Source organism: Sander vitreus, chromosome 7, assembly GCF_031162955.1.
Source record: "Sander vitreus isolate 19-12246 chromosome 7, sanVit1, whole genome shotgun sequence".
Lineage (NCBI taxonomy): Eukaryota > Metazoa > Chordata > Actinopteri > Perciformes > Percidae > Sander > Sander vitreus.
Window position 1 is genome coordinate 15,679,553 of NC_135861.1, and position 21,304 is coordinate 15,700,856.

At 41.4% G+C, this 21,304-nt stretch overlaps 2 protein-coding genes and 1 non-coding gene across 4 annotated transcripts; 2 read left to right on the forward strand and 1 right to left on the reverse strand.

Annotated features, from left to right (window-relative positions):
* Positions 1-1,340: 1,340 nt before the first annotated feature.
* Positions 1,341-1,686, reverse strand: LOC144521428 (small Cajal body-specific RNA 2). The gene has a single exon (XR_013502326.1).
* Positions 1,687-2,499: 813 nt separating this feature from the next.
* On the forward strand, positions 2,500-6,473 carry LOC144520831 (protein FAM107B). Its single transcript, XM_078254892.1, has 5 exons — positions 2,500-2,703; positions 4,030-4,057; positions 4,546-4,693; positions 4,797-4,941; positions 5,811-6,473. Exons 1-5 carry the CDS (start codon positions 2,563-2,565, stop codon positions 5,910-5,912), a joined length of 564 nt encoding a protein of 187 aa, XP_078111018.1. The 5' UTR covers positions 2,500-2,562; the 3' UTR covers positions 5,913-6,473.
* A 1,817-nt stretch (positions 6,474-8,290) lies between these two features.
* On the forward strand, positions 8,291-16,365 carry inavaa (innate immunity activator a). Of its 2 annotated transcripts, none has more exons than XM_078254895.1 (10): positions 8,291-8,367; positions 12,439-12,535; positions 12,778-12,911; positions 13,044-13,166; positions 13,251-13,485; positions 13,589-13,642; positions 13,833-14,058; positions 14,232-14,378; positions 14,472-15,168; positions 15,577-16,365. In XM_078254895.1, the coding sequence occupies exons 2-10, from the start codon at positions 12,472-12,474 to the stop codon at positions 15,667-15,669; spliced, it is 1,773 nt and encodes a 590-aa protein (XP_078111021.1). In that variant the 5' UTR covers positions 8,291-8,367; positions 12,439-12,471; the 3' UTR covers positions 15,670-16,365. The 2 variants fall into 2 exon arrangements, with proteins under 2 accessions (XP_078111021.1, XP_078111022.1); XM_078254896.1 differs by lacking the exon at positions 8,291-8,367 and adding an exon at positions 12,306-12,352.
* Positions 16,366-21,304: the final 4,939 nt, after the last annotated feature.

Genomic DNA, 21,304 nt, shown 5'->3' on the forward strand with positions numbered 1-21,304 from the left:
GGTGTACCTGATAAAAACAGCAACTGAGTGCAGTTCCCTTTATCTGAAAAAAGAAAGAGGGAGAGAGATGAATAAGGTAAAAAATAAAAATAGAAAATGTTTGTTTTTCTTGTCTTAATGCATATTTCTTCATATTGTACTGCGCTCACTAAATACCCATGTTTTGAGTATGAAAGGTTTTGCGCACACTTTTTTTCCTCAATAAGTCACAGACTAGGCCTGCTTGGTTCTTTAGGGAATGATTGTAAATATTTCCAAAAAGACCATGTACATGTTACTTCATTTAATATTTTATGTGGCATTTTATTTTGCAGGGTTGTGAAAACAAGTTCCTTCCAGAGACTATTTTGCAGAGCCACCGCTGTGCCGTTCAGGACGATTGTGATTGGTTTAAAGAAAGGCAAACATCCCAGAGCGGGTTTTCTCCTATCCTAGAATCTATCAAGGGGGTAAGCTTCTCCTCGGACCACGAACCTCCTATGGCGCCATTTTGATGCTAATAAGCCATCATCTCCCGTTAGCATTCCATTGACTGCCATTCATTTTGACGTCACTTTGACAGCGAATAACTTTACATCTGAAGCGTTTAAAGACTATTTGTCCGTTGTTTATTTCTAAAGAAACACGACAATGTATAAAAGGCTCCATTACCTTGTACCTCACGTTATGGCTCCGTAGCAGACGTTTTTGTAAAAATAGGCTAACGATTGTGTCATAACCACGCGACTTACTGTCGCGTAGTAGAGGAATTACCGTATAGTACAGGAGAAGTGCGCAGGCAGTTTCGTCTCACATTAGCTGTTCAAGTTTAATTACTAATGTTAACTAGCATTTTAGTTAGCAATAATTAGCCTGTGTCCATGTTATCTCCTTACATATACCTACGCTCTCCGTCTCTGCAAGATTGGGAATGACAGATTTCTCTTGGCACAGCTACCAGAAGACTTACAACTTTCAGACACGTTGCTCACGGCACATTTACGTCGTCTCTCTCAGTTGGAGGCTGCGCAGTAACGCTCAGCCATCACCGGAAAAGTGCTTCTAATGGCCTTCACTGGTCTCTGTCCAGAGCAACGGGATCTGTTGGTCCATTCTTATATACTGTCTATGGAATCTGTTGTGCAATATGAGACTACGGGTTACCAGGACATGGCAGTATAATAACAGTTACTTTCCACCTCCGACTGCTTTTAAACGTTTGGACAATTAGACAAAGAGAAGCTGCTGCTGCCGACATCTTGTTTTTGAAACAATTAAACAAGAGCAGAACGCATACAAAGGTCGCAGGCTTTAAAACAACCAATAACCGGCCAGGATTCCTCGCAGCTTCTGGGTTGTGGTTAGATCAGAATCGCCTCTATACTCATTGTCCATTGTGAAGCTCGAGATGAACCCAAACTCACTCAGAACTAGTATATCTGATCAAATCATCATCTCTGACCACGGTATGAAGCGTGGAGGCCCTGAACATCTCGCCAGCTGCTCATCGCCACGGAGGCTCGCGGGCGCTTTTCCTATCATCTCTGATCGGAGCAGAGCCAAACTCAGACCAGATCAAATAAGATCACTGTGTAGTTTTTTTTTTGAACAGAAATGCACACTCGCACGCACAAACACTCGACATTTACTCACCCAAACACTCTCACACACACGCCCCACTCACAAGCCATTCAAACCATAAGAAGCACGAGGTACTTCCGGGTCGGATTTAAAGCAAAAGCCGCATGGGATCATGGGACATTGAAAGCAGGAAATAGTATGTCGACCTCATGTGGCCACCAATGGAAAAGACCTTTGACGGTTTTACTTGATATTTTTTGCACGTAACGTTTATGATCAATTAAAAATAAATGAATTGATTGTAAATGCAATATTTTTTCCAGCATCATAGTCACAATTGCATTGTAAATGGCTGGAAAATATATACTAAGGTCTAATTAGCTTTGCATTGATACATATATTCAAACAATTACTGTACAGAAGGAAACACATACATAAATAAACCTTATGCCATATTATTTCAGGCTGTGGTGCTACAAACACACACTGAGTGTTGCTCAGAAACCATAGAGATAAATTGTCTCTTGAGAAGGCAATGTGACCTGTGAGTGAATAGAGTTTTGAAAATGTTGATTATACACAGATTAGATTAGATTATTTCCATCTCAATGTTAAGAATTACTAAATGAGTTCAAATATAGCGAACACAATACCATAAACTGCAAATAATTGTTATACTTGTAACATACACTGTATGTTTCCAAGCAATAATCAATGAACATAGAGTAAAAATGTTTACTGCCTCACACTATAAACAGGATATTGGTATGCCTGAATGCATTTGTTGTTGAAGTCAACTTGTAATAGTGCCGTGTTAGGTTGGTTTTAAGCTGCATTTGTGTCTGCTGCAATTACCTAATCTAGCGTCTTGTGCCCTGTGGGGGCTGTGAGGTAATCTTGAATGACGTAATAAGATTTCAGTGTCTACTACGAATATTGACTACTGCTAGGTGGCACATTGAGTCTGAGGATGCCTCATTAACAGCAACATGTTGGACTTGGATGCAGCAAGGAAACGGACAACAGACAGACTATGTGAGGAGGTGTGATTCTTTTAACAATGGACTAAAACAAGAACACTGTTTGTGGACAGAAACAGTGGACCTCCACCATCCTGCCATGGAGGGGTCAACTGCAAGAAAAGTGAGTTTTCTTTCACCTTAAGTCTTGTCTGGTGAGTGAGAGGTCAACGTCTGGTCTGGTGGCTGTCAGAGGTTTAGATGACTTCTGTCAGGCTGTAAGTGAAGCCTCAGTAAATTTACAGTCATGGTTTATTTTGAATTCTATATGTCCAATAGGCTTTACATCCATCCTAATAATATGTAGATTATGGACACAAAAAATACACTATCCTTGGGACAATCAACAATTACTTTGCAGATTAGGATGATCAAGACTATAGAATTAGATGCACTGCAACGTTACAGTCTATTCATTTATGAAACTGCTTTGTTCAGGTGAAAAGTACTGGCATCAAAGTTTTGCATCCATAAAGTAAGCTATCAAACAAAGTCACATGTTGCATGTAACTATCTTTGTCCTGTGAAAACAAACTGTTCAACGTAGGGGGTTTCATGTTCCAATGCATGAAAAGAACATGTTCTAAAGATATTATGATCTCAAAAAGTCAGCTCGTGATAAAACTATTCAGAGTGTCTGTTCTAGAGATAAAGAGGAGTTGTGAGATCAGGTGGAGTGATTTTGCTGGAATTCATCCCAGCCCTGCAGGCTTTGAATGGAACCAGCACGTCAGACGCCCATCAGGTTATCCGTCACCTCAACCTCTCTGCAGGAGCCCAAGGAGGGAGAGGATCTGGAGGCTTATGTCTGTGACAGGAACAGTAAAAGGCACAATCCCAAATACAGTTCTGAGCTCAAGAATCCAGAAGCAGAGCTTAGGGATCTTATGGTCAGCTGTAGGGCAGTTTATGACAGAAACCTCTTGACTTTGTCTGGGAAGAGGCTTCTCAGACCAGTTACAACAGCATCTACCATCTGTTACTTGCTCAATATGATCCTTTCCTCCTGAATATCTGGTTTCATGGGGTGTGTCAGAGGTAGCCTATCTGTCTGATTGTGTTACAGTAGAATGTCATGCCAATTTTTCATCCCGTGTTGTTATGTTATGAGAGTAATAAATGCAGATATTTACATTCTTTTTCTTTTTTATTACTTGTGGAACTTTGGTCACGTTTTGCCAAAGACGATCCCTTTCTGGCCGTCACTGACAGAGCTGTTACATCACCTTCGTGCTACAAACACAACTCACCTACTTAAGCAGCACAGCAGGCACTGTCCCTTCCTTCTCTTACAGTATATAATTATACCCTCTTTCCAGTCAGATGAAGATCAAATTAAAGAAGATGTTTTGATACATCTATATTGACATGTTTGGCTCAGCTAGTGGCTGCTAAATAACTTATTCGTCAAATTACTAACAGGGTGTCTCTTCTTTTTTTATTCCGACAGAAACCAGGATATGGACAACACAAAAAAGGTATCTTAATGCACAAATGCTGAGCAGAAATGGAAATAATATTCTAAACTTAAAACAAAAGCAGTTGATGATACTGATGATTAGAATATTTGATTGATAGAAGGATCACTCAAATGTTACCAATTAAATATTTGATTGATTCATATATTTATATATTGATAGATTGATGATGAATGATAGACTGAAGAAGAATGATAGATTGATTCAATCTATCAATCAATGAAATATTTGATTAATAGATTAGGTGATGTATTTTACATAAGTACTTACCTGACATATTGTTCAATTATTATTCAAATGTTTTTTCCCTCTTTAAATAATGTATTACTTTGGGACTGAAATCTCACCTCTACAACATACATGATGGCAGCAGTGTCAAACGTTATTCATTTATCAATTTAAAGATTTGATCAGAGTTAGAGTTTAGATCTGAGAAGTTAAAAGTTAAAGTCAACAGGTAGTGATATGAGTTGTTTTGTGTTCCTCAGAGAGTTCTGTTGGCCGCCAGAAGCTGTCCCGTCAGTCCACAGCAGACTGCAGTGACGAGGTCCTTCAGCCCAAGAAACTGAACGGTTCCTCAGTGGAGACACCGAGCTACCAGAACCTGCACCGGGAACTGCTGCTCAGCCATAAACGGTATAACCAACACCGAAAACCCTCTCTGACTCTTTGATCTTAATGTGTTCAACATTTGAAGAGCAGGGTGGATTTGTGTGTGTAACTGTGACTGACCATGCAGGGGTCTGCTGTTGGAGGAGAAACCGGAGCTGCAGCGAGTGTTGGAACAGCGTAGACTGGAGCTGCACAAGGAGGAGGAGATGGCACGACAGCAGCCCTCAGATCTGGAGACGGAGCTCCGCAAGAGGCAGCAGAAGCTGCAAGAGGTCAGAAGAAGATCATAACAAACAGCTGAGAGACATTAATTAATGAAGGAATCATATAAATTCACTTTGGCCCAAACACACAGGGGTTCTTGTTTGTGTTACCGCTTTGAGCATTAAGGGATTCTGGGCCAATACCAGTAGTGGAAGGTCTATTTACTCAAGTACTGAACAAAAGTACAATTTTGAGATACCTTTACTTACTGTTTAATTTTCTGCAACACTACCCTTCTACTTCATTACATTTCAGAGGGAATATTGTGCTTAATACTCCACTGCATTTATCTCACTGCTTTAAGTACTGGTTAATTTTCAAATTCACATCTTACATTTAAAAAACATATGATAAACTTGAAAATACAATGCAAAAGATTAAAACAGTGGCTTCCAAACCTTTTGGCTTGTGGCCCCTTTTTTAAAAACCTGTAGTTTGGCCCAATGACACATTTCAGATGTCTATGAGTTGTTAGCAGTTTAACCAAAGAGACTTTTCTCCTCTAAACTTTTCAGATTGTTCTTATACCAGTTCAACACCCAAAGAGGTCAAATTAAATGATATTACATAAAAAAAAAAATTTGAAAGATTGAAAGATATGTGTGTAGCAGAACTTAGTTTTTTCTTCTTTCTTACCCCTTTAATAATGCAAGACCCCTCAGATATATCTTGTGACCCCGTTTACAAACTAAAACAACTAACTGTAAGAAGTAAATAACGTCTTTAAATCTGACCATGTTTATGCCATGTTTATAAGTATAAACCTTGGTGATGGAAATTTTGTTATATGGTAAAATGCAATGGTCTGATGATGGATGAGGTGGATGACACTGACTGGCTGAGAGCTGATGCACTGACTTGTCTATTGTCTTTCCAGTATGAGCAGGAGGAGATCAGGCGGCTGGAGAACCAGCAGAAGATCCCAGAGTTTGTCCGTGTGAAGGACAACCTGAGACGGACACAGATGTCTGAGCAGTGAGGCCCTGAGGCTCCCTTCAGCCCCTGCAGCATCTCACCATAGTGGCCCTATCTTCATGTTCCCTGTCTGCTGAGTTACATATGGGGGGGACATCACAAAGGCACCAGCTCACTACACATCTCTTAGTGAATTTTAAATTACATTTTGGAATATCAGAATTTGTAAGGAATCATGCATACCAGGAACACACACATTTAGAAATGTCTTTTTAAATCTTTATAACAGTTCTGTTTGTGATGAGGGAGTGGAAGTACTCATTTTTTATTCATAATTATGGGGATCAACATTTGTTGAAGGAAAGAAGATGGATATTTTTTATGTTTTTTATGGTCATTACTATTTCTTTGTTCAATTTCTCTGCCATACCAGTCTAATTCTTTACTTTCAATAAGACCACTACTATGTTAAAAAGGGATTATTAACAGAGACATCTCAACAGAACTGGTTTGTATTAATAGAAATCCCCCACAAATGCATGTTTGTGTATCTGTTTCTGTCATGACTTTTGATTTTTAGTATGTCCATGTGCTGTGGAAATAAAGGCTTTATGGTTTGCAGAGATATGTTGTTTTATTGGACACAATTTAAAGCACTGGGGATTGATTTGCATGCAGCTCTTCTCCCTGAGGGCATTCACACTTCTTTCACATGGGTATGGGACTTTGTTTAATTAGCTGATCTTTTCATTCCGTCACGGGACGAGACAGAAAGCACAGGCCATCTGGAGGAGGCTTTTTTAGGATATATAGGCTAGGAATACCCAAGGGCCTGGTTAAGGCACTGGAAACATGTGCTATTCACAGAAGCCACAGACTAAAGGCAAATAAAGACACACCAAATTGTTGGAAATGTATAAAGAGGACGGCCAATTACTTCATGTCCAATCATCCTGGACCTGGACGTTTTTTATTTTGTTAAAAAACTGAAAAATAAAAAATTGTTAATCTAAGAAAGACTTACATTTAGATTATTTTAGTAACACATCTCATACACAAATGAAACTTAAAGTGCTATAATCAGGGGTGAAGGAAGTATTTGCACATAATCTGCAAAATGTATGCTACTTAAAGTATCAAAAGTCCAAAATACTCAATAATTAAGATTGTTAACAAAGCCAAATCATCAACTCTCAACCTATGGAAAAGCACAGCAGCACAAATATCAGACCTAATGACCTCAGCGCCACAAGAACTAGAGGAGAGTGATTAGGCAAGGTGTGATTTCTGTTTGTTTGTTTTGTTTTCCTCAAGACCGCAGAGGGTTGGGACCCCTCCCATAGTAGGGAGAGTGTTCTTGTTCAAATTATCTAAAAAAAATAATAATTAAGATTGTTATTATTATTATTATTATTATTATTATTGTTATTATTATTATTATTATTAATATATACAGTATACCCTATATTATATTATTGGATTATTGATACTGATACATTAACATCTAAGCAACATTTTAATGTTGAGGCTGATCGAGGTGGAACTAATTCTAACTACTTTATGTCGCTGACTGTGTAACAGCAGATCATATTGTCTATGCACATAATAGATAGCCTATTTGAAATCTTAATCTGCAAAGTTACTAGTAACAGTGGCTGTTTAAAGTAACATCAAATAGAAAAACTCACAAAAGTATATCCAAATTGAAATTTAATATAAAGGCTACTATTTGAGCTAATATAGGCCTAGTAGTTAGGCTACTTTTCGCCCCTGCTGATGCAATAAAGAATAAAGTAATGATTAAAAACAATCCTCCCGCAGCATAAAATATTATCCTTGACACAAGCAGCTAGGTCAATAGGATATAGCTTAGTAGAAATAAAGTAAACGAGTCAGCAATCAAAATTAGCCTACACCAGTCTCCAGAGTAGGCCTATTATGAAGTTTTAAGGTATTCTTGTATGGATGGGTGGCTCATCTTGGCCCAAACACCACACTTTGCTCTTCTTTTATTCATCATCGTGGCGGAAGATAGAGGTGAGTGTGGTCTTGTTCATCACTACCACTCACCAGCTGTCACCTGCCTCTCCCTCGGGCCTTTCTTCTTTTTTCTTTTTTTTTATTAAAAGGCCCCTCAATGAGTCGCGTGCTGTGTCAATACGCAGAGCGTGTCTGGAGAGTCAGCAGCGTCGGACCAAACCATTCAAAAAAAGAAATCCGGGTAGATCACCGACACCACTAAATGTACTTTTCCCTGTTAAAAACGTACTTAAGTGAAAACGTATTATTTTAAGAAAGTATAAAGAGAAACTATTGTGTTTTAAAGTAAATATAAGAATACATTTGTAAGTAAAGAAATACTTTAGCAAAAATCAATTAAGCTCTTCCCCCTTCACCGAGACAGTGAAGTTGACTGAAACAGATGTCCCAAGCTTACTCTCATATCGAACCAGAGAAAGTCTGGACACCTCCTGCTGCCAGAGAGGATGCTGTAGAGGAGCAGATACATATTATATAAGGTGAGTACACAAGACTTTACGTAGGTTAACAACATTCAAAATATAAAGGGAAAACAGCGGACAGGGAAGGAGCTGCAACATTAGTACAACCATGGATTAAGCTAGGATGAAGTCTGTGAGGCGAGTGATGATGTTATAAATCGGAAAACTTTACAGAGCAATTAGCTTAACATAATTTGCTATTTGGGCCGTATATACATCTTAAAAAATGTCATTAAGATAAGTGCTTACTCTTCTTCAGTGTTGTAAAGTAAGTACATTTACTCAAGTTCTGTACTTAAATTATGAAGTACTTGTAATTTACTTGAGTATTTCATTTTCCTGCTACACCTTAATTCAGAGAATTTACTACATTAATTTGACAGCTAGCCTACCTATAGTAACCAGTCACTTAACAGATTAAAACTTTAGGCTACACGCAAAACATACAGAAAAACGTGATACATTTACTTTTGACACTGTAAGTACATTTTGTCGATAATACTAATGTACTTTTATTTAAGTGAACATGCAGGATTTGAAATGGAATGGAGTGTTGCCATTTTTATTTAGTAAAGTAATGGGAGGATCTGCCTGCGCACTTCTGCTTCTTCTACTTCTTCTACTACTACTCTTCTTCAAGTTAAAACACCTCAATGTTAAAATTATCAGACTAAGCAAGTTTTAATTTAATACAAAACAGCTACTATCTGGAAGACTGATTTGAGTCTCTGCAGTTTAATCACTTGCTCTGTTTTGTACCATGAATATAAACAGGTTGCTTTTACTGATAAACAACTCTTTAGGATTTATATTGGTCAACGGGCTGCTTGGTGGCAGTTGTTTGTGCCCAAGGCAGCAGAATAAACACCATCTCCATCAGTCCACATGTTGACAGACATGCAGTGCTACTGTGGTGATAAAGACAACACCTCTGTGTTGTTATGTCTCTGGAATCCCCCAGTTCTTTTGTAAGCGATGGGTACTTGTGGATGAAAACTACTTTGTACAACCACATCCTACCAAGAGCCCGAGATGACCATCAGTGTCCATACAGAGGTCTCAGAAATGATGACTCAGAGGGACAAGATGTCATGATCTCCGGTCAGCCCTTCAGCCTCTGGAGAACAATGGAGCATCTCTGCTTGCCCTCTGTATTTACGCTGTCGTTGGGCTGTGACAGAGCTGGTGTGTCTGGCCAGCATATGGCCTCCAGTGAGTGCAGACTGATATGGTGCTTATTCATTGTCTCTGCTGGAAAAACGAAGACCCCTGCACCACTTAACAATGTTTCTCTGACAAAGGAAAGAGGCTGACAGTGTTTGAGACTTTGATACAGAATACACATAACACTGGCTTTTATGTAATCACAGCCTACTGACTGTATTTTGCTGCAGTCTGTGGAGTTTCCACACTCAGCGCTGCTTCTTAAGACAAAGATCTGACTCCAGTGCCGCACTTTGTAACACAACACTTCATTTTTTTTTCTCCTGCCGCTCCCCCACATTGATTCACTTTTCTTCCAGCAGCCCATATTGTGTGCTCGATGGTGTTTTAAGCCCCCAACGTCTCCTTCCAGGCAGCGCTACAACTGTTGACTTCAAGGCACCTAAACCTAACCTTAACCTTAACCATAACACTAACCATAACCATTGCCTAATCGACTTCAGGGCAGCACTGCGAGCGTTGACTTCAAGGCACCTAACCCTAACCATAATCATTGCCTAATCCTAGTGCCTTCCAGGCAGCGCTGCCTGGAAGGAGACGTTGGGGGCTTAAAACACCGATGAACATATTGTGTGTGCAGAGTGGATCCATTTTGCTGAATGGATTTTGGCTTTTCATCAGACTCTGAAATAAGGCATGCTGTAAAGTCGTTTGGTTTCTTCCATAGTATCAGCATTCAGTGGAGAGTCTTAATTACAGGGTTCGAACAGGCCTCGGTCTGGTTTCAGGCATCCCTTACTGTTTCCTCGGCGAGGCTGGTCCCCATTGGTAATTCTAGGGCCGACCACAGTGGTTATGAGTGCGGCGGTGGTGGCAGCATTCCAGGAGATCGCAGCTCCAAAGGCTCATGGGAAAGGGTGGGGGAAGTCTGGAAGACAGGGAATCCACTTCATGATCTCTTGCCATAAACACCCACTTCCGTAGACGTTACACTGTCACGGTCTGCTGAGCAGCGAGGATGGGTGGGATGGTCCCATTCCTGACACGTTCCTAGATAGTTGTCATTAGAGTTGATCGTATGCGCCACAATTAAGATGATATGACTACATCAATCAAGCCGGGTGGAGACTGTGCTATCAGCAGCTATCCCTCCAGGAAATGGACTGCTATTCCTGTTACACTTAATCAAGAAAAGTATTGTTTTTTTTGGCTCGTCGTAACAGTATGATTTCAACACTCCCATGACTCAAGGTTTTTATGAAAGCTACAACAAATGGCATCAACGTCTTGGCAATAAGTGGCAACTTCTAGTGAGATCTGCTGTTTTATCCGTACTCACCCACCCAGCCACCCACTTACTCAGCCGAGACCTCCGACCACAGACTCTTGTGAACGTCTTCAGAGAGTTATGGGGTGTAAGTGGGTAAATCCCACATTACCCTGCCTGTCTCTGATTACCAGGCTGGATTCCTGTTGACTGCAGCATGGAGCCATGTGTCTGAGAGTACAGCAGGCCTCGACCTTGCACCGTAAAAACTCAGCACTGTTCCTTTCCCCATCTCTCACTGCAGCCTTGTCTCAATATTGGCCCAACAACGCGGCTCAGGCATAAAGCAGAGTTGTCAGCAGATATTGAGCCCACAGCAGATTATTGAGGCTGGTTGGTGGATACAGGGCCTTTGTTGCAGTGTTGTCTTACTGACACAAGCTGCCTGTGCCTCATTGTACTATACGGCTACTCATAGCTGCGTCAGTTCACATGAGTTGCGGTAGTGAATGGGTCAGGCCTATTGGATACACAATAATATCCTGTCTACCTCTGTGTCCTACTGGTCCCTACAGGAAAAGGCCTGATACCAATCTCCAAACATAGAAGATGAGACAAGAGTTGAGGATTATACACAGCCGCCTTAGGAACACATTCATTCATGTGGTGTCTGTTTGCATGTTACCTTAACTCCCCTTTATTCACCCTGATTAACAACACATTATTTACTTCTCATATGAGCTTTGTTTGCATGATATTAATGCAGTGACGGCTGAAGTTCATGAACTATGATTTTATGAATGTGTGGCATTGAAGCAATAAGCGAGGCTAATAATATGCAATTGCACCAAAACCGCCACACACACCCCCCTTGCCGGGTTTTAAAAGCCTCGAATTATCCCTAGATGTTATCTCCAATTTGTTGTTGTCATTGTTTTCCTCTTCTTGCTGGCGTTCCTCTCCACATCTCGTTTTTTTGTTTTGTGTTAGTCAGATGTTTGGTAGACAGCAACAATGGAACGGAGCGGGCCATAAACATTAATTGTGCTCGCCTGTTTGTGAAAGTGTGAAATGGTGAAATGGGCAGTGTTGCACAGGAGTCAGCAGGGACCTTGTGATCTGATGCTGCGTGGACAAGCCCAGCATTGAGACATTCTTCCACTTCAAAGCCCCCAGAGGGTTTCTGGACACTGGTTGAATAGGAGCTGAGGGAGGGGTGTGTGGGGGGAACAGGTGCAGTCCATGAGTAGGGTAATTCCTGCTGCCATCTGCTTTCTTTTTCGGGGTCTGGGCTCTTTAAACGCCCTCTGACACGCCTCACGGCAACACGCTCCCCTAGCCAGCCGCACCGTGCCCCGTCACCATGGCACCATGATTCAGATTAACCCCCGCACATGTGCCGAGTCAACCGTGGGGGTCTGCCTCTTTTGTGAGGACGCATGGGAGGAAGAAAGAGGTGGTGGAGGAGGAGGGAGATGGAGAGCTGCATGGATAAGTGTGTGAAAGGACACTCGCCAGTCATTCACTTTTGTTAAGTAAAGTAGCAGCAGAGAGCATGAATGAAGCCATGTGGTAGGAAAACAACAGGATAATCTGTATTTTTATAAATGACCAATCTCATTTTTACTAATCTCAGTAATCTCTGCTCATTTCAACAGGTACTTCTAAAAACTTAAGAGCAGAAAGTCGAGATGACGGCTATCGAGAGCAAAGAGGAGATCAGTGACACTGACAGTGGGATTATTGTGCACTCTGGTATGAACATCACCACAAAATACAGCATCTCATTTCCACGTGTCATGTATAGCTTGAGGCTGAAAACATCAAGCTAAAGAAAATGTTACATGTCACATTGTTGTATTTATTAATATATTAAACAACTAATTCCTGGCTCACTTTTACGATTCATAAACATGTAAGAGGAAATTTTGAATAAATCAAATGTTCACATACAGATCCTGATGAGGAAAGCCTGATCTTCTGTGTGTTCACTGCAGGTCCAGACAGCCCTACGTCCCCGGTGAAGGAGCTGACCACCCACACCAGAGCCCTGAAGCTGAAGCACCAGTCTCTGGAGGAGCGTCTGGAGCTCTGCCTGCTGGAGCTCAGGAAGCTCTGCATCCGGGAGGCAGTAAGTAATTTCTAGATGACAACATATTACTAGTATATTTTAGCTCTAAATGAGTGGTTATAATTGCATTTGGTGTATAAAGGTCACACCTTTCCCCTTTTTGTAATCAACACTTTGATTGTGAAATCACAGGAACTGACTGGGAAACTGCCCTCAGACTATCCTGTGATGCCCGATGAGAAGCTACCACGGGTCAGAAGGAGGATTGGAGCTTCCTTTAAGCTTGACGAAGGTCTGATCCATCTGGATAAACAGGTACGGGAATCCATCCAAGTTAACTATTTTTGGGGGAAAGAAAGAAATTACAAAACTAAATGTCAGAATTTCTGTTTATCGCAGGATTCAGAGCTGCAAGTGCTGGAAACTGACTTGGCTCTTCAGCGGCAGATTTATGAGGCGGCCCGCAAACTCTCCCTGGAGGAGAACCTCAGTAAACCACAGAAGAAGAGCAGGCTGCAGCAGTGCAAGAGGGTAGAGAAGAAGGTGAAGGATCTGCAGGAGGCCGTGTTCCAGCACAGGATCAAGAGCGAGTGCAACTCATCGTGCATCAGCATCTCAAACAACCAAAACAGAGGTGAGTTGCACTGCTGCCCTCTTCAGGCCAAATTGTGCACTGCACTCATTAACACATTCTTTGGGCTTGATGGGCACTTTTATAATGTTCTTTCTGTATGCAGATCTGTGCATGTCTGATGACAGTTCCCTGTCTGATGTGGTGGCCCTGGATGATGGTGAGTGGGGAGTACATTTATACATATATGCTTTGAAGATTATCATCACTCTCTGACTGACATGCTTAGATTTAGACATACAGTAAAATAAGCATGAATTAGAAGGATGCATGTAATAGATAATGTAGATCGGAGATATTTTGGAGCAGCATGATACCGACTGTTTGATGTTCTCTGTGATCCCCCACAGATGTGGACCCGCCCGGCCCTCTCTCTCCTCCAGTGTTGGGCACTTCCTGTTCAGACCCCCTCCAGCTGTCAGCCACAACCTTTCAGTCGTCCCAGCAGTCATCAAGCCAGCTCAGTGTGGAGCATGAGCGCTCTCCCATCCAGAACTCTCCGTGGAAAGAGTCCAGTCTGGATCAGCCTTACCAGAAGGCCACAAACCCCCAGTCTGCTAGCAGCAGCAGGTCCAGGTAGGAGTCTGAAGTGTAATAACCACCCATCGAATACACAACTGCACTGGGTAGAGACGGAGTGTATGTCAACATGACTATAAGAGAGAACAGAAAATCAAAAAAAGTAAAACAAGTAGCTAAGTGTCAGTATTCATATCTCAAATCATCCTTTCTGTTTTCGTTGTGTGCAGTAGTCCAGCAGGAACCCAGGTGTCTGCAGAGAGCATAATTCCTCTGTCTCAGTTTATAAAGAACGCGGCTCTGCGTCAGAACCACTCCACCAGCGCCCCCTCCACCCCAGAGCTGCATGTACGCCGACAGTACTCCCAGTCCTTCAGGTACACAGAGAAGTCAGATACATAAGTACACTAATGCACAGAGAGCATCACAATATGTGAACTAAAATTTTACAATTTCACATGTCTCCTCAGACTTCCCAAAAGTAAGCCACCTGCTGACAAGGAGCGCCTCAGCTCAGAGAACAATCAAGGGCGAGCCAGGCTGCCGCAGCGACGCTGCATGGCTGACTTCATGGTGCATTCTCCAGAGTACTCTCCCTTGCGCCCTTACCAGTCCAGCTCGGAGGACAGCAGCTCGGAGCACTCGTCCTCTTCCTACATTAGCTCTCCTGGCAGGGACGGACCCACTGAGATCCCAAAGCTCTGCCCGCCGCCTTACGGATTCCACTTGGGGGCACAAAAGAAAGGGCTCTCCAACTTCGCCAGCTCACACAAGAACATCAACCAGTCCCAGCCCAGTCCGGGCTACGTCAGGCCAATGGCAGAAGATCGCCCCCTCTCCCCTCAAGACCTGGACATGGGAAAGTGCTTCCTTTCCTCCCCTCCTGTGGCACACAGCCCTCGGCAAAGACAGTGGCAGGAGGGAGCATTGTCCCTGAGGGGAATCCTAAAGCCCCCTCCGCCTTACACCAGGCTGGTGCGAACGCCCTCACTGAAGGAGTATCCGAACCACGCCATCAGGCTGATGCCCAGGGACATCGTGTCAGAGGAGTTGAAGTCCTGGCATCAGAGGAATCAGATACAGAAGTTTTGGCCAGGCTGCGTGGATCAGCAGAGCTTCCTGAGTGTCAAGAGCCCCACTTCACCTCATCTGCCTCCATTTAAACAGGTTGGTACCGATTATGATACAAAATAAAATAGGCTACTTTTAATATACTGTATATATTAGTGCTGCAGCCAGTCTGTTCATTATTTCCTCCATAAATCGATTAATTGTTTGGTCTATAAAACATCAGATATCAATGAAAATGTCACAATTTCCTGGGGTCAAAGGTGACGTCTTCAAATTTGTCCGACCAACAGTACAAAACCCAAATATATTTAGTTCACAATAATGTTAAAATAATGGAAAAGCAACAAATCCTCACATTTGAGAAGCTGGAACCATCACATTTTTTTCGTCATTTTTGCTTGAAAAATGACTCAATCGATTATTAAAATAGTTGCTGATTAATGTTCTTTTGATCAACTAATCATATATACAATTTATTTATGTATGTTTATGTTTTTTTCACAGGGTTTGGGTAATGTGATTCTCCAGAGGGCTGCAGACGGGACTCCAGTCCAGTGGTTTGTTGCAGAGGACGCTGAGATCGTGAGCCAGGTGTAACTGAACCCTCTACTACTCTGCAGTATGTTCAGTAGGATGGGTGTTATTCCTCTCTTCCTTATCTCTGTATTTATTAAGGCTTTTGACTCTCTGTGAGATTGTATGTTGACAAGAGAAGATTAGCACATTTCTCTCTCGTCTTTTAATTTAAAACGTAATGTAAGGTGGTATGCCACTTTTATTTATTTTATATTGTTTTCCAATAGATGTTTCTAAAATTTCTGAGGTGAATTTAGGTTCATACAAAACAGATTTAGAACACATTTGCTGTAGTTTCAAGAACTTCTTCTGTGTCTGGCACACATTTTGCACATGAAATTCATCTACAGTAGTTTTCAAATAAGTTTCTCCATTCCTAATATCATTTTAATGTTTTAATATTTTATCTGCTAATGAGAATTTCATCTTTGCAACATGAAGACTTATAACTAAAATGTTGATACACCTTTGAAAATGCATTGCTCTTCTTTATATATATATATATATATATATAGAGGTCAAATTTAACATCTAGCCATGACATGAAGTGAGCTGAATCTTAACGTTAGCTACTAACTCTAAATAATTAATCACTGATGCCTTAAATGGTGGTTTGATGAATGTTTTCACTGCAGTATGGAGTTTTCTTACTAACCAAGTGATTGTATCAGTTTTGATATGCTTTTGTATATTTATAATAAAAAACTACAGCTGTAAGTGACGTTTGTGGCTTTGTTATCTAGAAGGTATCTAGAGTATCTTAAAGTATTTCAAAACACACAAACAACCAAAAGTGTCATAAAATATTTTTATATTCATATCCAAAGACTGATACAGGTGTTTCAGCTGTCTGCACGCTTCATGTTTGCAATACAGTCACAGAATGTAGACAACGTCCTGATGAGTGTACATCCATGGCCCAGGTGGTCCATCATGAAGCTTCCACAAAAAGGTAAGCCAATGTTACGACACAGAAAAGCATCAACAGGTACACACAGGAGAGCGCCCAGCGACAGCGATACAACCAGTGAGCCAGAGGACGATGTCTCCACAAGGATCCACACCTGAGGACAGCGGTCAGTCAGTGTTTGTCCAAAAACAATCCTCACAGTTGTCTTTTAAAAACATATGTTGACTTACGGGCTCGCAGAAAGCTGTCGGTAAATATTTGTACTTTTTTTGTCCTTGTCTGCCTTTTTCTTTGATAACGCAGCTTTGCCCTTGTGTCTCTGTCGCAATGTCTCCAGAGGGGATCTGTAACAAAGACAGTTACATTATTCCAGTACAGTGTCAAAGCAATGTTACAAAGGGTGAACAAAATAACAGAAAAGCCCTTAACTGGTGGTGTTTTTTATTAGGCTTTAATTAGTTTGTATTGATGTGAAATACATAAAGTGTCTTTCAGTCACAGTTCCCTATATTCCCAGAAATTGTCATACACATATACAAATTAATTCCATTCTATAAACTCGGGGGTGATTAAGTCGGCTCAAGATCCCCCGAGCAATGAGCTCTGGGCCCCAACAACTCTAAGTCCAATTATAACATTGATGAAGGCTAGGATTGCCTCCACAGGGCTCTCACAGACCTTTCCCTAGTCTCGCTTTGCCAGACCATCCTCCAAGGCGCTGTGGAGGAAGGTCTGGCTAGTCCACACAGCATTCCGGGATGGGAGAAAAAACGTGCTCTGGTTTATTGGCATTTCTTTAAGGCAATCACAATTGCCATGGGCGGTGCTAAGCTCCGCACGGAGCCGCTGCCAAATAGCCTCGGGAAGGAACTTGTTTTGCTGGAACTAAACATTCAAAAGTTGTTTTAGTCGTGCAAGAGAAAACTCAGATTGGACAGATAGTCTAGCAAGCTGTCTCATTTTACCATGCAGAGATCTGAGGAGCAGTTAACCATAGTCCTCATAAATCCACCGGAGTTTAAAATTCCAACACAAAAAAACGGAAGGAAACGGACATCGGCGAAAAGACATGCATCCAGCGGAATTTCCTGCGGCACCGGACCAATCCCGGAACGTCGTGGATATAGACTAACCATTCCCCAATGCCTGAAATACCTAAGTTTTTTCATAGCCACATGCACGCGTGGCCGGCCCAGCTACCAAAACAAAGAATAGGAGAAGCTCAGATTACAACACACAGAGGGAGTGTGACTTCATTCTCTGCTCAGGACGCCATTACTCCACTATATCTTAACATAGCAAATATTTGTTTGCTGCTATATTAATGTTCTGAATGTTGTGTACAGCCCCTTTAAGGGTATGTACCATGTACGCATAATGCTAACTGAAATATTTATGATATTGAAATTCTATTTCTACACAGGGCCTCTCTATAAAACAGAGCCTCAACATTGGGTAAAAATCCAATAGCCACCGTAGGGCTCTTTAACATTTTAGTTTTCAATTGAATGGAAACTTGCATTGTTGCTCTTGCAATTAATCATTTTTCACAGCAGGAAAAGCACATGTGTTTCTAATAACATTAATACTGGCTGTTAATTAATTACACTATTGTCAAGGAAGAGCAATAAATGAAGAAAAAAAACAAACATCAAGCACTTCATCAAATGTGTTTACTGCAGGCTATAGTATTGTGTGATGTTTCTGCTATTTTGATTCCATACTTTTTGTTGTGTATCTTTCTGGTGGCCAGCTGTTTCGATGGGAGGTACTCTGATTTGGGGATGGGAGTTGAAGGAAGCTCAGCAGCTGGAGCTTCTGACGGACTTTCATCTGGATCCAGTGGCCTGAAGAAAGAAAAGAGAAAAGGGAAATCAGGTGATATGATGCACACTTGCTGATCATGTGGCCCAGGCACACAGAGTAAAAGTAGAGCCTCTAGTTGACCTGTCATCCACTGAGTAGCTGTTGTCATTGGTCACGGGAGAGCAGCTGGACTCTGATCTCAGGGGGGGAGACGGGCAGGTGAGGAAGGACTCCTTGCTGAAAGACCTTCTAGGAATAGCTTGTTTCTTTAAAAGTCTTGCTTTATCTTCTCCTGTAGAGTCTTGCTTTATCTTCTCCTGTAGAGACAAAGAAGGAGACACTCATTTGGGTTTCTGGATGATAACAACTGTAACGAAAGTTCCTTACCTGGATTTGGCTGGGAATAAGTGTTATGCTGACTCTGCGACGAATGCTCTAAAAAAATAACAAAAATAAAAAGCATATTGAAGTGATGAAAAGGTGGCTACCCATTTCAGATGGTACGATAAGTCAACTATCTGCATACCCGATGAGAGCATTTCTTTCTGATGTCACTTTCCTCTGGATCTAGAACAAGAGATTCAGTCAAACATTGCACATGACGGCAGAACACGACGAACACGACAAACGCCACAAGATAGAATCAGAGAACCTGGCGATGCTCTTTGGTCGATGCTGTTTCTGCAGGAGATCTGCTGCTGGATCGTCTTCTTGGCCTCCTCCAGCTCTGCCACATTTCTCTCATGTTGTCTCCTCAGATTCTCCACATGAGCAACCATCAGTTCAACTTCATGACTCACTCTAGCTTCCTATCAGACGAAAAAAATACATACATACATACATATAATCATATAAAAACCAAAAGATCTAAGCAGTTGTTGATAGCTTTAATGTACATAAATATTTTAAAATGTGTTACAGATCATTATTAAGACACTATAATGCATAAATAGAGAGAGATTTTGGTTTTCCAAACCTACACACATCTGTTTTCACCACAAACTTTAACTTTGATTGTTTCTTATTTGGTAATGAATATTGAATGTTATCAATTAAATGTTTAATGGGCCTTGTGGGCCACAAGGCAGACATTTGCCCACAGTGTACAATAAGCCACAAGTTGTGGCTTATTGTACACTGTGGGCTTCCATGCTAATACATTATTTTATTAACCGATGATTAAGTCATGAACAGAAACTTATAAACCCTTGAGGAGAAGGTATGTTGATGAGAATGTCTATTCTGGGACTCTTTCTTGGAGCTCCGACCCACAGGTTGGAAACCAAAGTCTTAAGTGGTACTTAGCTATCCAAATATAAAATAGGATAGCAAAGGAGCCTCAACGTGCCTGGTGCACAGCGCCGAGCACCTCCGCTGTGTTGGAGATTCGTTCCACAGTCCCACCGAGGATGTCCAGAGACAGCTCCAGCCTCTGCAGGATCATACTGCGCTTACTGTCCAGACACAGGCCCTTCAGCGTCTAAACATACACACAAAAACCATAAACACACTTGCACTCTGGTGGTGTTATTTAGGATTTTTTCACACCATCTGTCAGTTATTGCACCTCCAGGGTCTCCCTGCCTCTGGTCAGCTCCAGCTGGATGTTCTCCTCAGCCAGGTTGCGGGCGTGCTCCTCTGCCTGCAGCCTCTGCTTCAGGGTGTACTGATCACAGCGGAAGGCCAGGGCGATCTGACAGAAGGCCGTCTGGAAGCAAGGACCTTTATTTCACTTAGGTTTTAAATGAACCCTTACATTTTAAGCTGCATTCTTCGTGGTTGGAATGATAATAAATATGAATTAAAAACATTTTTATCTGCTACTTACATATCAAGATATTCAGCACAAAATCACTACACTCTTCAATACCTTAAATACACAAAATGTTACTATTAAAACATTAAAGGATAGGTACACAATTGTTCAAGTCTGTGTTCAACCAATAGTCAGGTGCCCATATGAACATTGAAACTGGTTTTGCTTGTTGTAATCATTCCTCCTGTGTATACAAGCTTTTAAATATACCTTTGCACGGGAGGACGTCAGAGTTTTCACCATCACTGCCATTAAAAGAGCATTAGGGAGGGATCTTTTAATGGCCAGTGTGATTATAACAAGCACGTTTCCCTTGAAAAATTGTGAACTTAACCTTAAAAAGCAACATACAAGATGCACAACAAGCCAATATTGCATACAAGTTACATATAACATAAAAACTGCACACGTAAGCCAATAAAAGGAGGAAAAACTAGTTTGAAAAGCATGTAATGCGTGGTATATCATGGTGAAGTTGTTGACCTACCTCCAAATCTTTCTCTGACATCTCCACACTGTCAGAAAACATGACAAGTTTAATGAAAAATATGATTAAATTATGTTATTTAGATAAACTATGATACATATTAATATGAGGCTGTCACCTGTTGAGGCCTACACGTTCTATGATGGACAGCTCATTCCAGTTTGTGATTGAGGGCTCCTCTTGACTGGTTTCTGTTGTAAAGACACAACCCAGTTCAAATGCAGAGCCATGATACTGGTTCCTGGAGATTTTATGAACATTTTATGTTACCTTCCTCACTGTCCTCACTGCCCAGCATGGTGGACAGACAGTAGTTGGTTGTCTCTGCATCAGACTGAAATTAGTTGAGAAACATGACCTCTATCACTGAATGATACAGCCATTACTATAAAGGTGTTAATCAGTATTAAGAGAAACAGGTGAGGACAGCTGGTAGATTATTTAACTCACCTGGGCGTTCATCACTACATCAACTGCTTTCTTCAAAAGAATAATCCAAATGTCTTTCTCAGGTAAAAACCAGATTCAATTATTTAAATCCTCTTCGCAGTCAACACTGGATTTTTCATTGTTGCTGTAAACACAAATACATTCTCACAAGGTCTTGAACGTGTTCAAGGCGTTCTTTTCTCCCCTG